This window comes from Ahaetulla prasina, chromosome 8, assembly GCF_028640845.1.
Source record: "Ahaetulla prasina isolate Xishuangbanna chromosome 8, ASM2864084v1, whole genome shotgun sequence".
Taxonomy (NCBI): domain Eukaryota; kingdom Metazoa; phylum Chordata; class Lepidosauria; order Squamata; family Colubridae; genus Ahaetulla; species Ahaetulla prasina.
This window is the reverse complement of record NC_080546.1, coordinates 29,690,736-29,712,188: the sequence shown is the minus strand read 5'-3', so window position 1 is coordinate 29,712,188 and position 21,453 is coordinate 29,690,736. Positions and strand designations below refer to the sequence as shown.

At 38.1% G+C, this 21,453-nt stretch overlaps 1 protein-coding gene across 1 annotated transcript in view; it reads right to left on the bottom strand.

Annotated features, from left to right (window-relative positions):
- Positions 1-2,941: 2,941 nt before the first annotated feature.
- ENPEP (glutamyl aminopeptidase) overlaps positions 2,942-21,453 on the bottom strand; it is a 53,293-nt gene continuing 34,781 nt past the window's right edge. The window contains exons 10-19 of the mRNA XM_058193131.1: positions 20,776-20,855; positions 16,075-16,214; positions 15,910-15,965; positions 14,937-15,087; positions 13,108-13,181; positions 10,880-10,981; positions 10,607-10,777; positions 9,435-9,575; positions 7,256-7,337; positions 2,942-5,110 (exon numbers count right to left, since the gene is read on the bottom strand). Coding sequence (XP_058049114.1) covers positions 4,952-5,110; positions 7,256-7,337; positions 9,435-9,575; positions 10,607-10,777; positions 10,880-10,981; positions 13,108-13,181; positions 14,937-15,087; positions 15,910-15,965; positions 16,075-16,214; positions 20,776-20,855 — 1,156 coding nt within the window. The 3' untranslated portion in view covers positions 2,942-4,951. The remainder of the gene's footprint in view (positions 5,111-7,255; positions 7,338-9,434; positions 9,576-10,606; positions 10,778-10,879; positions 10,982-13,107; positions 13,182-14,936; positions 15,088-15,909; positions 15,966-16,074; positions 16,215-20,775; positions 20,856-21,453) is intronic.

The following is a 21,453-nucleotide window of genomic DNA, read 5'->3' as shown; positions in this document are numbered from 1 at the left end:
ACAGCAATATAGGACAGAATTGTGCCCAGGTGGGTGGGTGGATATTGGAATTATGAAATACACAATATAAGCCATCAATATTTTTTTTATTTTTCTGAACTGCGCTTATTTTTTAAATGTGGTCCCCAATCTCAAGAACGTCATGTCCTCCAATATTTGCCGATTGTTTTTATGCATTAAACAATAAGACAGCTTAAAATGTTAATTCTTTGCAATGACTCTTCTTCGCCAATAGAGGCTGCTATTAATACATAATGATAAAATGTAGGTGTGCATATTTGCAACCGTATTAATGTAATTTACTATTTTGATTTGCAATATTAGAACTACTAAGTATTAGAACTACTTAAACTGCTTGTTCTTGTAGTGTGGAATAAAAAGTAGGAATAAATACAATTTTTATTTGCATTATGTCTACATTTAAATGTAGCCTTAACTAATCGCAATAATCTTTTATTATTCTCAGGTTTTTGACATTTATTGTGATTTCCCAAAGCAAAAACATGTATACAAAATACGAGCGTAGGGCAAAAATCTATGCAATTACAAAACTACAAAAATTGTTATTTAAATTATTGAAATTAATAACAGCCGCAAGACTTTTGATTGCTCAATATTGGAAGAAGGAAGAATTACCTACAATTGAAGAATGGACACTTAAAGTATCAAATCTGGCAGATATGGCAAACATTTCTGCTTATTTGAAAGACTATACACAAGAAAAATATATTTTAGAATGGAAAATGTGGATTGATTATATTCAAAATAAGTATCAGATAAAAAAATATCGAATAGCATATGAGTAAATTTAGGAAATATTTTGTATTAGATATATCTTTGAAGGAAAGGGGAATTGAGAGTGTGATTATGTGTGGAGTGACTAGAGATTATAATTTAAGATTTATTTTGGATTATGATTGTTAGTTTTGATACCCTGCATTTTGTTCTGGGAAGTCGGGGTGGGGGTGTAAGGGGGAGGGGAACTGGGGGGGGGGATGAGGGTAGAGGATGGAGTGATGGTTAATGTACAGGGATTATTGAAGATGTATAAATATAATTAATGTAGGGTCGGGTCTGCCCAGCTACCATTTTAGAATGGTGGGGAGGGAGAAAGGAGGAGAGAGCAGGAGATAGGAAAGAGGAGAAGAGGGGGAGAAGAGGGAGAAGGGAGGTGGAGGGTGGAGGGAGGAGAGGATGTAGATAAGAGAAGGGGAGGAAGGTCTGGAAAGTAGAAGAAGGTAGAAGAGGGAAGAGAGTTAAAAGGAGGGGCTGGTGACTGGGCAAGCCCGACTAATTGTATATGACTGTACATTGGATGAGTTGTTGGATATGAATGTAAAAATAAAACTTTTTTATAAAAAAAAATTGTTATTTAAATTACAAAAATACATGTTGTTACATCTGTGAAGATTGTATTTATCTCTATATTGCAAAATGTGCACATAAAATTATGTCCCTTAGGAGAATAATTGCCCAAAACTGCATAAAATTTGAGGCAGATTTTTACAGAGAATTGCAAACAAAATGAAAACATAAGATGAAATAAATTTAAAACTGGGTAACTAATAAACTGAGCAAGTTCAAATTTGCAGACATATTCATGCCTATCTATTCCCCATATTGATTCTAGGTACCAATGAGCACCTGAAGCCATCAGCAGGGTCTGACCAGTTCTGGAGATCTGGTAGCGGAACTTTTGAATAGTTCGGAGAACCGGTAGTAAAAATTCTGACCGGCCCTGCCCCATCTATTCTCTGCCTCCCAGGTCCCAGCTGATTGGGAGGAAATGGGGATTTTGCAGTAACCTTCCCCTACCACGCCCACCAAGCCACGCCCACCAAGCATGCCATACCCATTAAGCCACACCCACAGAACCGGTAGTAAAAAAATTTGAAACCCACCACTGGAAGCCATGCATGATGAACCACCATAGGACATAAGCCCATCCTTTTTCCATGATCCAGTGTGATGTAATGAATAGAATGGAAAAAACTTGGCTGTACAACCCAAAGCTCTATTTAGGAGGGAAAAACAAATTTAGATATTTGTGTGTGTGTGTGTGTAGCCAGATAATCCTCTCCTACATCTGCAGACATCAAACTACATTACAATGAGTCAGACTACTTGTGTACTTAAGTAGAGCGTACGAGAGGTAACCTTGACAGAGATATCTATCTCAAAATCCCCAAAGCTTTAACCAAAAACTGTCTACTGTTGACCTCACCCCATTCCTAAGAGGTAGGTCTTTAAGGGGCATGCATAAGAGCACAAACGTGCCTACCGTTCCTGTCCTACTGTTTCCTTTAATTATATCCAATTTATATAGTTATTTCATACTTATACTCATATATATGCTTATATACTATATAGTTACTTCATGCTTATGGTTATATATACGGTTGTGACAAAATAAATAAATAAAATAAATATGCAAGAACTGATACATAAGCGAAGGGGGCTGAAACATTATTTAGGTCTTGGAAAGCAAGGTGATACTTGGAAGCAACTCAGGAAAGCTTCTCTCCAATTCATTGGCCATAAGGAGGAGGGAGGTCAGGAACGATCAGTTTATATTATTAAATATGCTGGGCTTTACTGTAATATTTTTTTAAAATTTCATCTAGCTTTCAAGAAGAGATTGGATTGCCATTTGTCAGAAATAGTGAAGGTATTGGGCCGGGGTTTGGACTAGATGACCTACAAGGCCCTTCCAACTATGTTAATCTAATCTAATGTAATCTAATCTAATCTAACCTAATGTAATCTAATCTAATCTAATCTAATCTAGTCGTCTTTTGCAACTGGTTTTTTTTCCTGGTCTGATCTATCTTGTGGAGCTGATAGTTTTGCTACACTACTGAATATTTCAGGGACTGGAAATACAGCCAGGTGTACTACCGCACTTATATAAAAGCATAAAAACTTCAGATTAAATTATCAATCAATATTTATTATCACTCAATCAATATTTATTCAGTCACAGAACAGCAAATAAAACAAAACATCATAATTAAAGTACAAGAGGAAAGACATAACATTCTGAAATATTTAAAAGAAGAGAGGAGATACTACAGTGTACTGTACAAACTATAGACAGTTCTTGGCTGTGGTCAGTGAAGTAAAATCAGACTGATTAGAGAGTAATAACTTAAGAAGGATAGAACAACCAGGATGTTTAGTGAAGAATGGAGATAATTCCTGCGTAGAAGAGACAATATAAAGGAACATGTTCCATTGCCTCAACTATTCCTCCACCTCATGGATACAAAAGGACGTTTTAGATCTTCCTTCAGTAACAGCTCTTAGGAGCAGGGCGTTAAATTTAGTCAAGGATAAGCCTTTCTAAATTTTGGAACCGTTATGAAGCTTAGGTATCTGACTGGTCGTGGAAAATATACAGAATATTGTAGCTCAAAAAAAAAGCCCGTGTAAAGCCATAGGATTGATATTGAGTAAGTATTGCATGGCACCAGGAAAAGTGAAAGTCATGATTACAGGGGCCAAATCAGCGGGGGGTGGGGTGGGAGGGAAAGGGGGAAGCAAGTTTGATCCACAAGTTTTCTATTTTAAGTAGGCCAGCTTCACGGCAAAATACCCCATTTGGAATGAAGAAGATCCCGGAGCTAGAACTGAACTCTTTCAAGAGAAAGGAATAGCCTGTAGGTGTCCAGCTGAACTCCAAAGAGACGCTGGGCTAAGATCTTAGCTGAGAAAACTTTAATTGCTGCAGGTATATTTGAGCTTCTTTGGATAAGTGGAAAGATTGTAAAGTTGATGCTGTTTTTGTGCATTTAAGCTGACATAATGGGACTTAAAGCTGGCATGGGATTTATGGTTGCCTGTCGCATGGAAAATAATATCCAGATATTTCAAGGTCTTAATTTGTTCTACTGGGTGATTGTTTGGTGTTAGGACATTTTGGACTAATTAATTTCTAGCTGTTTTTCTCAGCAGTGCTCAGCTACTGTATAAAATGCCCATTTCAGAAAGATTGAATTATTTGTTTATAAAATTGTATCATAGCCTTTTTCATTGTTAAAATCCAATCTCCAATGGCTGAATTTTTTTCAAGGTTGTCCAAATGTGTGAGAGATTTTAGTATTTGAATATAAGATTATGGTGAGAGCCGGACATTAAAAAGTAAATTAAAAAATAGGTGCCGATGCTATAACACAAAGCCAAGCAGCAGTACCCACCAATTAAAATGCTGCTGACTACTCTTTTGGGTGATAACAGCTTTTCAGGGTTCAAGATGAGAATTCTTAGATCAAGCCAGCTGCCAATGATTCTTTACCTGAAATTTCTGAATATGCATTTTCCTCTTGCCCTAAATATAATCTTTATCAAAGCTATGGGTTTCTCAAAGTTACTTTAGAATAATAACTTTAATCAGTCAGTCAGTCTGTCTGTTTGTCTGTTTCTCAAAATTTTGTGATTTCTCCTCTCCTCCCTGCCAACATTGGGTTGTGCTTTTATTTCCTAACAGAATATATACATATTACCTAGTTTTTTTTCTGAATAGAGGCAAAGCCCTCCCTTTGGAATGGATTCTATGAAGTTTTATTTGAAAGGGCCTCCTGAACACATGGAATAATAAATATTTTTGTATAAAAGATTCGTTTTCAGAGTGGTGAATATGTGGTTAAGTACAAACATCAGTAATGCTCGTAAACGTAATGGAGATCCTATAATTATGTTTGTGCAAATTATAATTTTACATTTTATCCAGTTAAAACAAATGTGAACAAATATTCTAGGAGATTAGAAACATTTATAGGAACATTTAAGAATGACTTGATGGCTTCTTTCAATACATATTTCAATAAATTAAAGTATTTCAAAGTTGACAGATCTGTCAAAATCTAAATGTAGCATTTCTGCAAATTACCATGTTGGTGTGATTTAAAAAAAAAAAAAAATCCTAAGAATTTTCATGAGGACTGAGACACAATTATACAAAGTTTGGCTGCTCTGAATTTTCAAGCCAGGTTGCTATGTCATCTCGGTATTGTTTTAGCCATTCGATGTTGCTCTTTGTAGTTTCCAAAGCTTGCTTTCTTGAGGCTTCTCCTGCTCCAGCATCAGGGTATCTCTCAAAGAAATTTTCCATCTTAAGAAGATAAAACATGTGCAAAGATTAATGACATAGAACTGGCTTCTCAGAAGACCAAACAGTTTTGTGTATCTCCAGTTTGCAGAATTTTTCATAGATCTACAAGTCAATACTTAATTATCAAATATATTTTGTAAATAGGCTTTGAACTCGGTTATACCCGGTTGGGTTGTTGTGCATGTAGTCCAGGGGTCTGCAAACTGGGCTCTTTTAAGACTTGTGGACTTCAACTCCTAGAGGAACTCTGGGAGTTGAAGTCCACAAGTCTTAAAAGAGCCCAGTTTGCAGACCTCTGATCTAGTCTAACACTATGCATTGGCTTTGGAAAGAAGCCTGCATTCTGAAGCAGATCAGAGTAATTCAAAACAGATTATAATTTACACGGCATAGAGTGAACATTTTTATCACACCTCTTTTTCACTTCAAATTTTATTCCTGATTTGTTGTACTGGAATTTTGGTGCACTATGGTTGTCATACTAAAATTTACTGGTTGAAAGAAATGCCAGGGTAGGGAGAAGGAGGAGACTGAATTTAGTGACCAATGTGTACAGCCTCAACTCAAAGTGACCCTTCCAGTCACTCTGGTTCAAGTGACTCATGTCATCCTATCAGCAGAAATCTGGAGAATTCCTGAAATCAAAGACAGCTTGTTTTACCATTCACACCATCTGATTTTTTACTAGACTTTCACCCTTACACCTTGTTTGACCACATTTGATGTCTTGTCTTAACTAGCTGATAGGAAAAGACCAATGAGCCAATCTTTTAGATTTCTGATGGTTTTGAACATCAGATGCACAAGATATGCATTATTATCAAATGTTACCATCGTTAACTCCTCTGCTATTTAGCTGTTTTAAGCTTTCCGAAGATACTCATCATGAAAGTGCCTTTTTTCTGCAAAAATCATCCTCCCCCGAAAAGCAAGGACCTTATAAAACTTAAAACTTTTTTTTAAGTAGCAAAACTTGAAAGTCCTTGAAACTGATTTCTAAATTTGGCATGACTCATCCCCTTGTAGTGGTCTAGCTTTTCTATAATTTATATTTTGTTCTGGGTTTTTGTTTTTTTTTAAAAAGAGTTACTTAGTTGCTAATGTTCCTTCTTTTTTTAAAAAAAGGATAATATGTCTGAACCAGGAAATGCCCCCCACAGCAGGTAGACTATTCACAGACTATTCCAGTTTAGATCATGTCATTTCACGTGACATTATTAGGGAAGGGCTAACTATGCATTCTGTAAGCATTCTTGGTTATAGCTTCCCATATTTCTTTTCTTCCTTCAGAATAGCTAATGAGTTGTTTGGTTTGGGTTGCGATAGTACTGGGGTATGTACAGGTCCTACTCTTGGTTTCCATGTACATTCTAAATTGTTTCCAACCTTAAACTGAGTGAGTCATACAATTTTCAGAGACTATTTACAGGAAAACTAGAAAGAGTGGAAAAGAACAAGACCTCCTGACAAACGGGGAAAACAAACAAGAGTTACACATGAGCTAGGTTGCCATATAAATCCTGCAAATAAATACATTTAGGATGGATTAGGAAACTTTATTGCCAGCAAGGACTACAATTTCTTTTTTTTTCTTTTTTCTTAACTTTTGAGGGTTGCAACAAACTTGAGACTTGTGGCTGGATATGAAATTTTTCCCTTGATTTGTTATTGTTTTATTGAACTTTGTTTTGTGGAGGGGGGGGGAGAGTTGATTGGCTTATATTTTACAGGCAGTCCTTTGGGGAACTGTGGCCTCCTGTGCTAGCTTTGAGCTGAACGGTACTGCTGTATGTATTGTAGCATTTTGTTTGCCATAAAAAAAATGACAGGAGCAATATTTCTATTAGATTTCCATTACCAAATTCTTGTTCTGGTTTTAATATTCTAGTTAATGCTTATATACCTGCCCAATAAAACTGTTTTATTTTGAAGTGAGGAGAATATACAGGCCCTAAAGACTATAAAATCAGAACTCAGCAAACTTTTATGGGTTGCCAGTGCCACAATCAAGAAACCCCTTGCCCCTATCAACATCCAACTCATTAAATAGGTGCATCTAGAAGAGGAATGAGGAGTAGTACCTTGGCATTTTTCATATCTAGAAAATTGGATAGCTGCATAGTAGCCAACCATATTGTGTCTTACCTGCCAAAGCTGGAGCTCTGTGTTAAATGTGCCTGATATTCTTGATATTAGGCGGCCAAGATTTCTATCATTAAGAGTGTATCTGTGAAAAAAGAACATATTCATATTTGGCAATAGCAATAGCACTTAGACTTACATACCGCTTCACAGTGCTTTATAGGCCTCTCTAAGCGGTTTACAGAATATTGCCTCCAATGATCTGGGTCCTCATTTTACTGACATCAGAAGGATGGAAGGCTGAGTCAACCTTGAGACTGAACTGCTGGCATATGACAGAATTAGCCTGTAATACTACATTCTAACCACTGCGCCACCACAACTCCTTATGTATCCTTATTTATGTATGCAAAACATGGTGGCTACTACATATTGGCTTTCAAGATAAAAAGACTTAGTGGAAACAAAATCATGATATCATCATCATCTCTCAGCTAATGGCCACTTGATAGGGACTAAAATTAACTGGGATCCTGCATACTGCAGGAAGTAGACACCTTAATTTCTATTGCTGTGTTCTTGACTATGTAGGAAATTGAAATTGCTTCCTTCCCCAGAGCAATCTGTGAGCAAAACAATGTTATGCTTACTCTTTGTGTTGATTGGAGAGAACCTGCTATTAAACAAGCCTTGCTTGAGTTCCATAACCTACTACAGGAATATTCCAGAACACATTTTGTCAAGATTCAAAATTAGAAGGCCTGGTGCTTGTTTCAGACAGATCTAAATGCTGTGAAGTAAATCTTAGTAAAACTTTTAGTATAGTCCAGGTACAGCACTAGCCCAAGATGTTTTGTGGCTTCCACAGAGAAGATATAAAAGCATTTTATTGTAATCTAGATGATGCCCATGCCAAGAAGGAAGCACTGAAACCATCAGATATATATTTATTACACTGTTCATTTTATGAAAGCATCTACATAAGCTGATAACCTAGCCCAGGGGTGTCCAAACTTGGCAACTTTAAGACTTGTGAACTTCAACTCCTAGAATTCTGGGAGTTGAAGTCCACAAGTCTTAAAGTTGCCAAGTTTGGACACCCCTGACCTAGCCTCTAACCAAATTCCCTGGTCATTCTGACCAGTTTCATTTACAAGTATGACTTTTGGATTCATGCAATGCGGTGTTTTTAAGTTTTGTCAAATTTTGTTGTAAAATATGTAAGATATGCAATAGTTTGATTAGCATCCTTATCTAAACTAAATAATATTGGTTTTATGTATGTGATATGCCTTATAAATTAGTCACTGACTGTAATAAAGTCTATCTTTCTCTTTCCCTCCTGCTACTGAAGAGCAAAAAACATGTCTTTTTCCTTCCAAGGAGAAAAGCTGCAACTGGCAGGGGCGTCTTATTGCCACATGAGCAGTGGAAGAGTCTCCTTCAAGCCAGAACCTGGGATACAGCCAACAATTTCTTCCAACAATTTGATGCCACAAGAGAAAATACTCTGGCTTGATCCTGCTTTAATTGACCCTTTTCTGTCCTTTGTTTTAATTCACCTTTTACATTTTCATAGACTATAAGAGTAGGAGAGTCCAGAGGCTATTCCAATCATAGAAATAAGCACATTCTTCTCCTTTTTTTAACCCAGAATCTGAATAGGGGACATATGACCTATGGACTTGTTCAATTCCCTTTTTCAGCTTTGCTCATCAGAAATATCAGGCCCTGGAGGTTCAATACTTTTTCAGCTTCATCTGCAGCAATGCATTTGTTTCTTGATCATATGATGCAAGAGGTGGCTTCAAAAAAAGAGTGAACTGTCTGGGGCAGGGGTGTCAAACTAGATTTCATTGAGGTCCGCGTCAGGGGGGCTGGGTGGGAGTGGATGGGATGGGCATGGCCCTCTGCCAGCAAAAATGGAGCTCAGGTGGGCACGGATGCCCCCCCCCGGGGCCGGTTTTCAGTTGGGACAGTTGCAGACCTCTGCCAGCAAAAACAGAGCTCAGGGGGGCTGCGCATTTTATTTTATTTATTTATTTATTTATTAAATTTTTATACCGCCCTTCTCCCAAAGGACTCAAACTTTGGCCCTCCCGAGCTCCATTTTTACTGGAAGAGGCACCACAGGCCAATCCTTCACTGTTTCCAGGTGGCCCCAGAGCTAAGCACCCCATGGGCCAAATCCAGCCTGTGGGCCTTGAGTTTGACAATCCTGGTCATGGGAGCCAGCACTTACCGTTTGACCAAATATTCCCAGTTGAGCCGTACCCAGTCCCAGGCCATGGTTTTGCCGTAACTATTAAAGGAGATGTATCTCAAGACAGTGAACACATCTTGACTTCTTATGAGAGTTGTGTTTTTGATGCAATTTAAGAATCTAGAAATGAAAGAAGCAATTATATCTGATGATTAGCACTTCATTAGGATTGCATAGAAAATGAAATTTAAACTGCTTTTCTCGATCTAATTTACACAAAGTAAGAAACTTTTAAAAAACCCTCAGAATTCTCCAGACATCAATCAAAAAAGATGAAAGGAGCATGTTGAGTAGGAAGCTTTAGACGAGAACTCCCTAATAGATTTCTAAATTAAATATGGCATTGGCTATGATTCAGGCACTGTCTTAAGTCACTTGTGTCTCTTGATTGCTTGAAGAAAACACATATAGCACTCCTTTTCAGTTCCAGTTTGCAAGATTATGGTGTTTATGATGCTTTGGGGGAAGTTATCCATTATTTTGCTTGTTGATTAAAGAATCCCCCAATCAATTTCAAGGAACTTTACAGTTCACAGGCAGCAAAACACAGTAGTTCAAAACTACTGCTTTAGGCAACTCTGTGTATATGAAACCGTAACCCATGGCCCTGGTGTAAAAACATTGGTGAAAAACAGGTTTAAAAGATAACATTATATCTATTGGGAAATTAATCACTGATTCTTTTAAGAACCACTTGCTTCCTGCTAAACTTTTATGCCTACTAAGGATGCTCAGAACATTTGCTTCGTGTTTTATTTATTTTGTCACAACATCATACAAAAAGATTATATAGTATATACACATATAAACATATATAGGAAGAAGAAAAGAAAAACAATAAGACAGGAACGGTAGGCACGTTTGTGCGCTTATGCACGCCCCTTATGGTCCTCTTAGGAATGGGGTGAGGTCAATAGTAGAAAGTTTTTGGTTAAAGCTTTTAGGGTTATGGGAAGAGACCACAGAGTCAGGTAAAGTATTCCAAGCACTGATGATTCTGTTGCAGAAGTCATATTTTCTGCAATCTAGATTAAAGCGGTTTAATCCACCAATTCCTCCACCAATCCCTTTTTTGTGGTTTTGAGAACCAGGGTTTAAGAAGAGCAAATGAATACTTCTAATATAGAAAGCTAAAAGTAATTTAAAGACACCTGTTCAGCAGAGTTATGTTTTTCACTGATGCCAGGCCATAGAGAAGCTTCTCCTTTTCTTGAGCTAATGTTGAAGTTGTGTACTTCTGAAACATATAATTCCAGGCTTGCTCGTCACCTGAGTGCTGCATCCCAAAACGGTACACCAGGAGACGGATATTTACATCTAGACTAACATGGGAGAGAATGATACTGTTAGCGAAAGAGGCTTATCTTCCATGCCACTTTGCCTATGGACACCACCTGCATCTGCATATAAATATGGATAGTCACCTTGTTCCATTCATCCAAGTCTTAAACTTGGAAGAGGCATTCGCCAAAGCCTCTGGGTCATCCATATTGCATGCAAATTCCAAAACAGTTGTACGAAGGAGGCTGGAGAAAAAGACAAAGGAAAACTATGTTTTATTTGCTGTGAATATGTTATAGTTTACCTATTAAACTATAGCACGAAAACGTATTAAACCTGCACACATACAACCCTCAATCAGCAGTGCTATAGGACACATGGCTGTCCATTTATGAAAATGAGGGGTGGGGTCTGAAAAGCAAGGGATGGAGTATAAGGAACTGTTGTAGGAGGGAGGGGGAAAAAACCCCACATGGCCTTTGTTCCTCTAGATATTTTATACAGTACTTATAGAAGCTTTCTTCAGGCAATCAAGCTAAGTATTTGTTCTGCAGGAGTTCTAAAGGGAAGATATATTCAAATTAGATTGAATATACAGGTAGCCCTCGACTAATGGCCACAATTGAACCCAAAATTTATGTTATTTATTTTTATGGTTATTTATTTATTTGTCAATCATATATAAGATAACAGGTAAAAGTATAAACATAATTTGGATACATGAAAAGAGTAAGTAAAAAGAAATATTAGGACAGGGATGGTAGACACATAGGTGCTCTTATGCATGCCCCTTACAGACCTCTTAGGAATGGGATGAGGTCAACAGTAGACAGTTTAAGCTTGAAGTTTTGGGGGTTTGAGGAAGAAACCACAGAGTCAGGTAGTGCATTCCAGGCATTGACCACTCTGTTGCAGGCGTCGTAGTTTCTGCAATCGAGTTTGGATCTCATGTATTGTTGTGGTTGAAGCTGAAGTAGTCATTGACAGGTAGGACATTGTGGTAGATAATTTTATGTACTATGCTTAGGTCAAACTGAAGTCGGTGTAGTTCTAAGTTGTCTAAGCCCAAAATTTGGAGTCTGGTGGCATAAGGTATTTTGTTGCTGAGAAATTTGTTAAGTGAGCTTTGCCCCATTTTACGACTTTTCCTGCCACCTCTGTTAAGTGAATCACTGCAGCTGTTAAGTTAGTAACATGGTTGTTAAGGAGATCACATGACCCCAGGATACTGCAACTGTCATAAATATGAACTAGTTGTCAAGTATCCAAATGTAGGTCACGTCACCATGGGGATGCTGCAATGGTCATAAGTTTGAAAAAAGGTCAGAGATCACTTTTTTCAGTGCTGTTGTAACTTTGAACGGTCGCTAAATGAACTGTTGTAAGTCAAGGACTACCTGTAAATAAACCAACTTATACAGTCCAGGACCTGAATAAAGCAAGCTCATATTGAGAGGTGTACTCCCATTCAAGTAAACAAAAACCCAGATCCCAGTTACAGATCTCCTCCTGCGGGGCATATGAAGGTCAAGACGAGAAAGAGATGGAAGCAGAAGCCAATAAAGGTACTCTGTGCTTTCAGTGTAAAGCTTGAAAAAAATCCAATATTTGCTGTGTGATTCATCTGATCATGCAGATACTTTGGAAAACGAACTAAACATTTATCACATAAAGGAACTTTTGACACTGGAGGATATTGATTTGATTATCGCATCATATTCCTTCCAGAGAAAGGTTAGATTACTCCATGCCCTATCATATTGTCCCAGGGTGGATCAAAAGCTGTAGGAGGCAGGTTTGGGTCAATGTTGATGATGAAAATAAGAGTGAGGGAAGGTTGAAAGAACTATCAGTCAAAAAGAATTGTACAGTTACATCAATTGTGCCACACTCTTTTTTACAGTGAAAAGATGCGGAAGCACTACTAGAAAACAAGAAAATTATCAATGAAAGAAACAGTGTCCATACAGGACAGGGTAATTTCACATATTTTAAAAGCATAGGACTTCTTATCTGGGAGCACTAAACTTTAAGACTATCTTCAAACCTTCCACCCAACTCACATTCTTTCTCTCTGTCTCACGTATATGCAGATTAAAAAGCTGATTAGTACAGCTGTTTAGGGTTGTTGGTTTTTTTTTGGTCTGTTTAACAACTAACAAAGGTGGCCATCTTCCTCTAACATAAATAGGATGATTAAATCTCATTATGCACAAGACTTCATTTGTCTGTAACTTTGATCCTACAAATAAAGGAAGGGCTGATAAACATCAGCGGAGTGGGACGTCTAAGGGTCATTTGAAAGATAATAGGCAACATACAATGCTCCAAAGCAAGTTTGGATATAAGGCAGCTAAAACAAATGCTTCACCTCTTGATATGGTCATCATCAGTCTCCCATTTCAGTTCACTTGCGATGGGCTTGACCAGGCTACCAAAATACTTCTGAAAACAGAAGCAAATAAGGGTTCATGTTGGAATCTCTACATAACAATCAGATTTAAATAGTCTAATACATGTGAAAATATTTTCAGACCCCTCGCATCCTGGACATAAACTGTTTCAACTCCTACCCTCAAAACGACGCTATAGAGCACTGCACACCAGAACAACTAGACACAAGAACAGTTTTTTCCCAAATGCCATCACTCTGCTAAACAACTAATTCCCTCAACACTGTCAAAATATTTACTAAATCTGCAGATTAATCTACTATTAATCTTCTCATCGTTCCCATCACCTATCTCCTTCCACTTATGACTGTATGACTGTAACTTTGTTGCTTGTATCCTTATAATTTATATTGATATTGTTTCCTGATTGTTATTTGTACCCTATGACTATCATTAAGTGTTGTATCATTAAGTGTTAAATTTGTACCCTATGACTAAGTGTAAGTGTTGTAAGTGCTGTATCTTGGTGAAGGTATCTTTTCTTTTATGTACACTGAGAGTGTATGCACCAAGACAAATTCCTTGTGTGTCCGATCACACTTGGCCAATATAAAATTCTATTCTATTCTATTCTATTCTATTCTTATTCCTATTCCTATTCCTATTCCTATTCCTATTCCTATTCCAATTCTGGAAACCTCTTGAAGTCATCAGCATTAAGCAGGACATCAACAGTAAACAGTTGATTGTGACTTCTATACTAACTATCAACATTAATAGTCTCCCCAGTATATTAAATATTACGGTAAGAATTTGATTATGATTGAAATGGACGAGTTTCTGTTATCATTGTGGCAGGTCATAAAAAATAACTTTATTTTGAATAGATGAGAATGGGTGTGGTTAAAACATGGTCTTTTTATGGGCTTATCCGAGGCCATAAAACCAGAGACTTAGCATTAAGTGGACTTTTAACAGTGACTGGAAAGTCACTAGAAGAAATCAGGCGTCAGGAAGCTAAGCAGGTTACTGTTTATCCTACTGTCATTGTGTCTAGTCAGATAGCCTTCTCACAGTATACATTTCAACTCCACTACTATTGTCACAAATGTCTGCATTCTGTTGGGTAAACAACATTGTTCCAATGAAATAGTACAAGATTGCTGTTTCCTTGAGAGGAGCTGATATTAAATCTCTCTAACAGCCGGTTATTTATGTGTGAATGACCCTTGTATCACAGAAAAGTCAAAGTTCTAGAATTCCCCAAACTTAAGTAATTAACTCATTCTTAAGTCTAACGTGGGATGCAGTGGCTCACTGGCTAAGATGCTGAGCTTGTCGATCGAAAGGTCGGCAGTTCAGGGGTTCGAATCTCTAGTGCCACGTAACAGGGTGAGCTCCCGTTATTTGTCCCAGCTTCTGCCAACTTAGCAATTCGAAAGCACATAAAAAATGCAAGTATAAAAAAAGGGACCACCTTTGCTGGGAAGGTTCCGTGCGCCTTTGGCGTTTAGTCATGCCAGCCACATGACCACGGAGACGTCTTCGGACAGCGCTGGCTCTTCGGCTTTGAAACGGAGATGAGCACTACCCCCTAGAGTCAGGAATGACTAGCACATATGTGCAAGGGGAACCTTTACCTTTACCTATAAGTTTCAGAAATGCAGTAGGACTCATTTTTTTAAAAAAAGACTCCAGATTGATGAAGTCAGTTCTTCAGCATTACTGCAGAAGGCAAATGAATGTAAAGACTAGAGATTTTATTGTTTTGTTTTCATGGTATATTCAATTTCACGGAGAACTTTACCTGAAATTTGGGATAGAGTGTCTTATCATCTTCAATCATGTGTCCAATATACGATACCGCTACTACAGCCCTTTGCCATGGTATATATTCTTTCTCGTGTAGCAGATATTTTGTAAGGTTCAATGCATCAGCATACTTCAGAAGTCCAGCTCTAAGGGGGAAATGAAGAACAAGGAAAATGAAGAAACCTCTTAGGAATGAAATCCGATGGACTATCATTTATTAATTAGTTATTTAGTTATTGTTGTTATTTGTTAGATGTTATTCTATCCATAAGCCAGCACATAATGTTTGATGACCCAATCGTCAGTTTATATAAAACAGATGAAGAGCACTGAAATAAGAATAAAATCACATGTAGCTTACAGTATGTACTATACATTTTGGTACCAGGTATGTTTGTACGGAGAGCAGCGTCACAAAATTTTAACGATCTGACTAATAGCATTCCAAATTGCAAATTCAGTAAGTACATACTTTCCAGATTCACTGATTCTAGAACTCATGGAGAATACTGCAGAATCCAACAGTGAATGATGACTTCTGTTTTCTCAAACAAACAAACAAACAAAAAACTTCCTGGGAACTAAGTATGACAGTTAGAGAATAAACCTCAAGGAATTACAAAGGACATTTGTAATTACTCTGCAGTAAGTTCCTATGTATTCACTAGACATTATCACAAAGTAAATGTGCATAGGATTGCAACCTTAGCAACAAGAAATGAATTGTAATATAGAATAGAATAGAATAGAATAGAATAGAATAGAATAGAATAGAATAGAATTCTTTATTGGCCAAGACAAGGAATTTGTCTTGGTGCATAAGCTCTCAGTGTACATAAAAGAAAAGATACATTTGTATATTTGCAGTTGTCTGTTCACAAATGTTTCTTGAGGTCATATGTTACATAGCTAACTTGTAATATAGCATCAAACACTCTGTACTTCATTAATTTAATTACGAGACCTACCTGGCCAATGCAAAAGCATCATCGATAAAACCCGCACGATCAGCTAGACTAAAATTCTAAGAGGAGGCAGAAAAAAAGAAGCAGTTGACATCAGGTGGGTAAAACTAAAATACAGTGAATGATCATCTCCAAAATTGAACCAATGATTAAATTCAGTAGACTGACCTGATGGCCTTTGATCATAATATCAGCTAAATCACGCCAGACTTGGGGTTCATAATTTACACGATAAAACCCAACATGATCCTTGTTTATTTTCAAGAAAGAATCAGCAGGAAGATTATTGGGTCGTGGAATAGTAATTCCTGTGGTGGTATCAACAACAAAAAAAGTAGGGAATAAGTTATAAATGTGTTATAGTGATATAAAATATTTTTCCAAAAGTCAAACAAAACTGATACAACATTGACTTTATTTAAAAGGACTATTTCAGAGAGAATTGTTATGGGGAGGAGTTTAACATTAACATTTTTGCTGACTTCATCATTTCCTTTCCAATAACAGAAAACAGGAAGAAACAGAAAAATCTTCTACCCTTAGATAATTCTCACCAGGATCTCAGCAAAAGTGAAAAAGCTAAAATCCTCTTGCAATATGTCTAATAATTACAAGCACCTGCTTATTCAGCCTCTACAACATTCATTTCACATCTCATCTATTTTGAGACTCTGGATGTGGGCAGCTGATCAACTCAACGGTGGAGATTTATGGGAGTTTCCTCAGAATTAGCAACCACATCTGGTTATTGGTTGTCCTCTAACATTTCTTTCCCCCAGCAGAACTGCAATACAGTCACCTCCAACCCTATTCCATCTTTATTGTGTCAAACTTAATTTCATTGAGGGCCGCATCAGGGTTGTGTTTGATTGGGAGGGGCGTAACCAGATCAACGTGTCAGGGGTGCCTGTGGTGGCCTGAGTGCTAAGGCTGGACTTCTCCCCAGACACTCCCTCCCTCATTATAATCTCCTTCCTTCCTTCCTTCCTTCCTTCCTTCCTTCCTTCCTTCCTTCCTTCCATCCATCCATCCATCCATCCATCCATCCATCTTCATTCCCCTTTCCTCTTCTTTTCCCTCTTTCCTTCTTTTTCCTTCCTTGCTCTCTTCACATCTTCCTATCTTTTTCTTTCCTCTTTCCTTTTCTCCTTTCCTGTCCCTTCTTGCATGTCAAATGCAAAAGGGGAAACGTTTTTCCATTTGTTTGGTTTTGATTTTAATTTGTTTTGCTAGCCCTCTGCCAGCGAAAATGGAGCTCCATTGACTCCTGTTTTTGCTGGCAGAGGCACCACAGGCCAGTCCTTCGCTGTTTACAGGGATGAAATGGTCCTGGTTCGGACCGGATTGCCCGATCTGGTAGCGATGGCAGTGAGTGGTTCAGAGAACTGGTAGCAAAAATTCTTGCCCCTCCCCATGCCCAGCTGAGTCGCGCGATCGTCAGAATTTTTTTTTTAATTTTAAAAGCATTTTTCTTCAACTGAAAAAATGCTTTTAAAAGTAAAAAAAAAAGGCTCTGATGACCGCGCGGCTCAGCTGGGATCGTCAGAACCCTTTAAAAGCTTTTTTTCCCTCTGGAGTTCCTAGCTGAGTTGCCTGATCATCACAGGCTTTTAAAAGCATTTTTTTACAACCTCTTCAGCCAAAGAGGTTGTAGAAAAAATGCTTTTAAAAGTAAAAAAAAAAAGTTGGCCCCGCCCACCCAGTCACATTACCACCACCACCCCAAGCCATGCCCACAGAACCGCTAGTAACAAATTTTACATTTCACCCCTGCCCTGAGATCCTAGTCTATGAAAAGCGGTCCTTCTTGACCTGTACTTTTCATATTGCATAGAATGCAAGGAAAAATTCTCCCTCTTTCACTGCATCAGAGAGGCCTTTGAGTGGATAGAGTTGACCTACCCAGTTTAGGGTGTGGGTAATAGTTGTTGTTTTTCCACTCTGTGACCATGTAGACATGAAAATAATTGTGACTACCAAGTAGACATGAAAAAAATTGTGCCCTTTTTTTCACATTCCCAGCAAAAACAAAGTCAGAATTACAAATCAAATCAAACAGTAAAAGCATTTTTTTTAAAAAAGTGTGTTTTTGGAGTAAGGTTTCTGAAGCAGCTATAAAGAGATACATGAATACTGTAAGCATGTTGTTATGCCAGCCTGCATTCCTAGCTTGCCAGACCGGAAATACACATTTTCCATGTTAAGCAGAATCAACATTGGGGGAGGTTTGCTTTCTGTCACTTACCTGCCCCAATTTTTCTCTCTTTGCTATTTTTAGGAGGATTTGAATCTTTAAGAATAAAGAGAGAAAAAGAAGCTGCTTCATCTGAATAGGGAAAAATAGCAGAGAACGGTTGCAGGAATTGGGTATGGCCAATCTAGAGAAAAGAAGGGCTAGGGGACGACGACATGAAAGCAGTATTGCAGTATTTGAGGGTCTGCTATAAAGAAGAGGGGGTCAACTTGTTTTCCAAAGCACCAGAAGACAAGAAACAATGGATGGAAACTAATCAAAGAGAGAAGCAACCTGGAATTAAGGAGAAACTTCTAAACAGCAAGTACAATGAACCAGCGAAACAGCTTGTCTTCAGAAATTGTGGGTGCTTGATCACTGGAGGTTTTTAAGAAGAGACCGGACAGCCATTTGTCTAAAATTGTATTGAGTCTCCTGCTTGAGCAGGGGGTTGGACTAGAAGACCTCCAAGGTCCCTTACACTCTATTCTGGTTGGTTGATTGATTGATTGATTGATTGATTGTTGTTGTTGTTGTTGTAGCCACCAGGAGGCACTTGTGAGTAGGGCATGATATAATTTCAAGACAGAGAGACAGCAGACAGATGAAAGGAAAGGAAAGGAAAAGAAAGCAGAGGAGAGGAAAGGAAAGGAAAGAACTTGCATCAAAATTCAGTTTGTTTCCTGCAGAAATAGGTAAAACTTTTACACAGGAAATCTGCATTAAACAATTTTGATGTAGGTATTAGATTAATTGTTCATCTTTTCTACTTAGGGCTCAGTCCAAATGTGGATTAGCATATACCTTTCCCAGATATATATTTTGAATAAAGTTGATGAACATGACTTTATTTTTCCATGTTAAATTTGGAACAGGGCAAGATTGATCCGAGTATTAAATTAGCCGTTTGTAACAGATCTGCGCCATCTTGTGGTATCACTGGAACATGCATCTTGTTTTGTAACGTTGCCTCCTTTCCCCCCCTCCCTGGCATTTAAGCATTTTGGAAATATCTGTTTTATCAAGCCATCTCTCCCTTTCCCCCTTTAAGAGACAATGGTATTAATATTTGAAGTATAAATACATTTTGTGTTTGATCATTTTATTTTTTAATAAAAACTGCTTTGGGTACTTCTGTAAGAACAGGCGGTGTGGGGGCCTATTTGTATCAAAGACCAGGGGGAAAAAACAAGCAAGATGCTTCATGGAAGATCGATAGTCACTGCAGTAACTTCCTGAAGCAAGAAATTTGTTGTGTAAATCTAGCGGATTGCAGCGCTTTACCTCAGGGGGGTCTCCAACTTTGGTCCCTTTAAGACTTGTGGACTTCAACTCCCAGACTCTGGGAGTTGAAGTCCACAAGTCTTAAAGGGACCAAGGTTGGAGACCCCTGCTTTACCTTATCGGGCCAGACACCATTATACAGTGAATTTTCTCATATAACCTTGTTACATAAAGAATAATCATTAACAACAAGCAACCAAATAGCCCAGATCCAAGCCATATAGGATCTTAAGGATTATAAACAGAGTTTTGTAATCCTTCCATAAATAAATGATTAATCTGTGTAATATTTCTAGCACTATTTGGAGACTAGCACGGTTGCTAAGTTCTGTATTCCATATTCAGAAAGTTGTGCTGTTCTGTATTCACCGAAAATTTCAAACTAGACACTTAATGTCCTATATAATGCACATGACAATATTAAGAAATGTAAGTCATGGTCAACTCTACCAAGAATAATGAAGCAGCCAACTAAGGCTACAGGCCAGCATGGACATACATGTATGGTATGACTACCTTCTATAGTCCTTCATTATGCCTAGGTGAGTCCCTGCTGTTTTGAGTTTTGGAGTGATTTGTCACCTTAACTGGTTATCCTATGTACTGCAAAGCAATTCATTGAGAGATGGATAAGGTGTCTTCCTGCACAGACAGCTATCAATGATATATCAAAAATTTTCAATCAAAGATTTTAAAGGCTATGGAGTTGGGACGTTGCTGAGAAGGAACTGTGAAAAGAACAATCATTCTTCTTTGTAATTCAAAGTGGTGAATTCTCTTGGCCAATCTTGCTCTTTCAAAAGAAACTCCTATCAAGTTAATGCCACTCACTCTGATTTTTCTAGGCTTGGAAACCAAGTTGGATTTGGCCTGGTTATACCTAAATGGGACATCATCAATGGTGACATTTAGCCGGTTCGGGCCGATTTGGACAAACCAGTAGTTAAATTGCTGGCTGGCGCCACCCCTCCCCTTCCAGGAGTTCCCATGCGGCCGGTTTTCGCTCCCAGAAGGCTGCAGGGAGGCCTCCTAGGCCCAAAACGGGGCATGGGGGGAACAGCACTCCCCATGGCCCGTTTTCTCTGCCAGTGGGGTGCAGGAGGCCGAGTGCTGCCTCTCACACCCCTGGCCAGGCCACTCAGCCGGTCATTAGGGCAGAGAACCGGTTGTTAAATTATTTGAATCCCACCACTGGACATCATCAAAGAATTCCACCCTATAGGAGAGACTGGAACCTGCTAAAGCAGTTCAGAGGAAAGCAATGTCAAACCACTTTGGTATTAGCCCTCCATGGATGTGATTCAAGAAAATCTTTACTTTGTGGATAGTTACTGTCCATTAGTTTTGATTACCTGCTGATTCTGATTTATTGTAGAATGTTATATTTGATGTTTTCCCCTCTTCCCACTTTACTGGAATATTCCACTTGTAACTGAAAATTCAGAAAGGAGACATATTTTAAAAAGAATTTTTATAATGAATCATGCCACCATTTTTGAAAGATACTATAAAAACATCTGTGGTTTTGCTGGTTAGAATATTTGCTTCAATATACCCATTTTTACATGACCATTGCTGCATTCCCATGGTCACGTGATCAAAATTTGGACGCTTGGCAAATAATTCATATTTATGACAATTGCAGTGTCCTGGAGTCATGTGATCAGCCTTTGTGACCTTCTGCCAGCCAAAGTCAATGAGGAAGCCAGATTCACTTTACAATCGTGTTACTGACTTAACAACTATAGTGATTCACTTAACAACTGTGGGCAGAAAAGTCATAAATGGGGCAAAAGTCACTTAACAACTATCTCGCTTAGCAAACGAAATTTTGAGCTCAATTGGGGTTGTAAATTGAGGACTACCTGTGTATTAGCTCAGCTGTAGAAATTATCAACAGTTCCAACAATGTAGGTGGCTGCCTTTACTGTGCTAATCTGTCCATCAAATTCAGTTTTATTTAGATTTATTTGGCAGCTGTTTTCCTTTAGTGATCTTCCGAACGCAAACATATACTCTGTCAGTGAGGA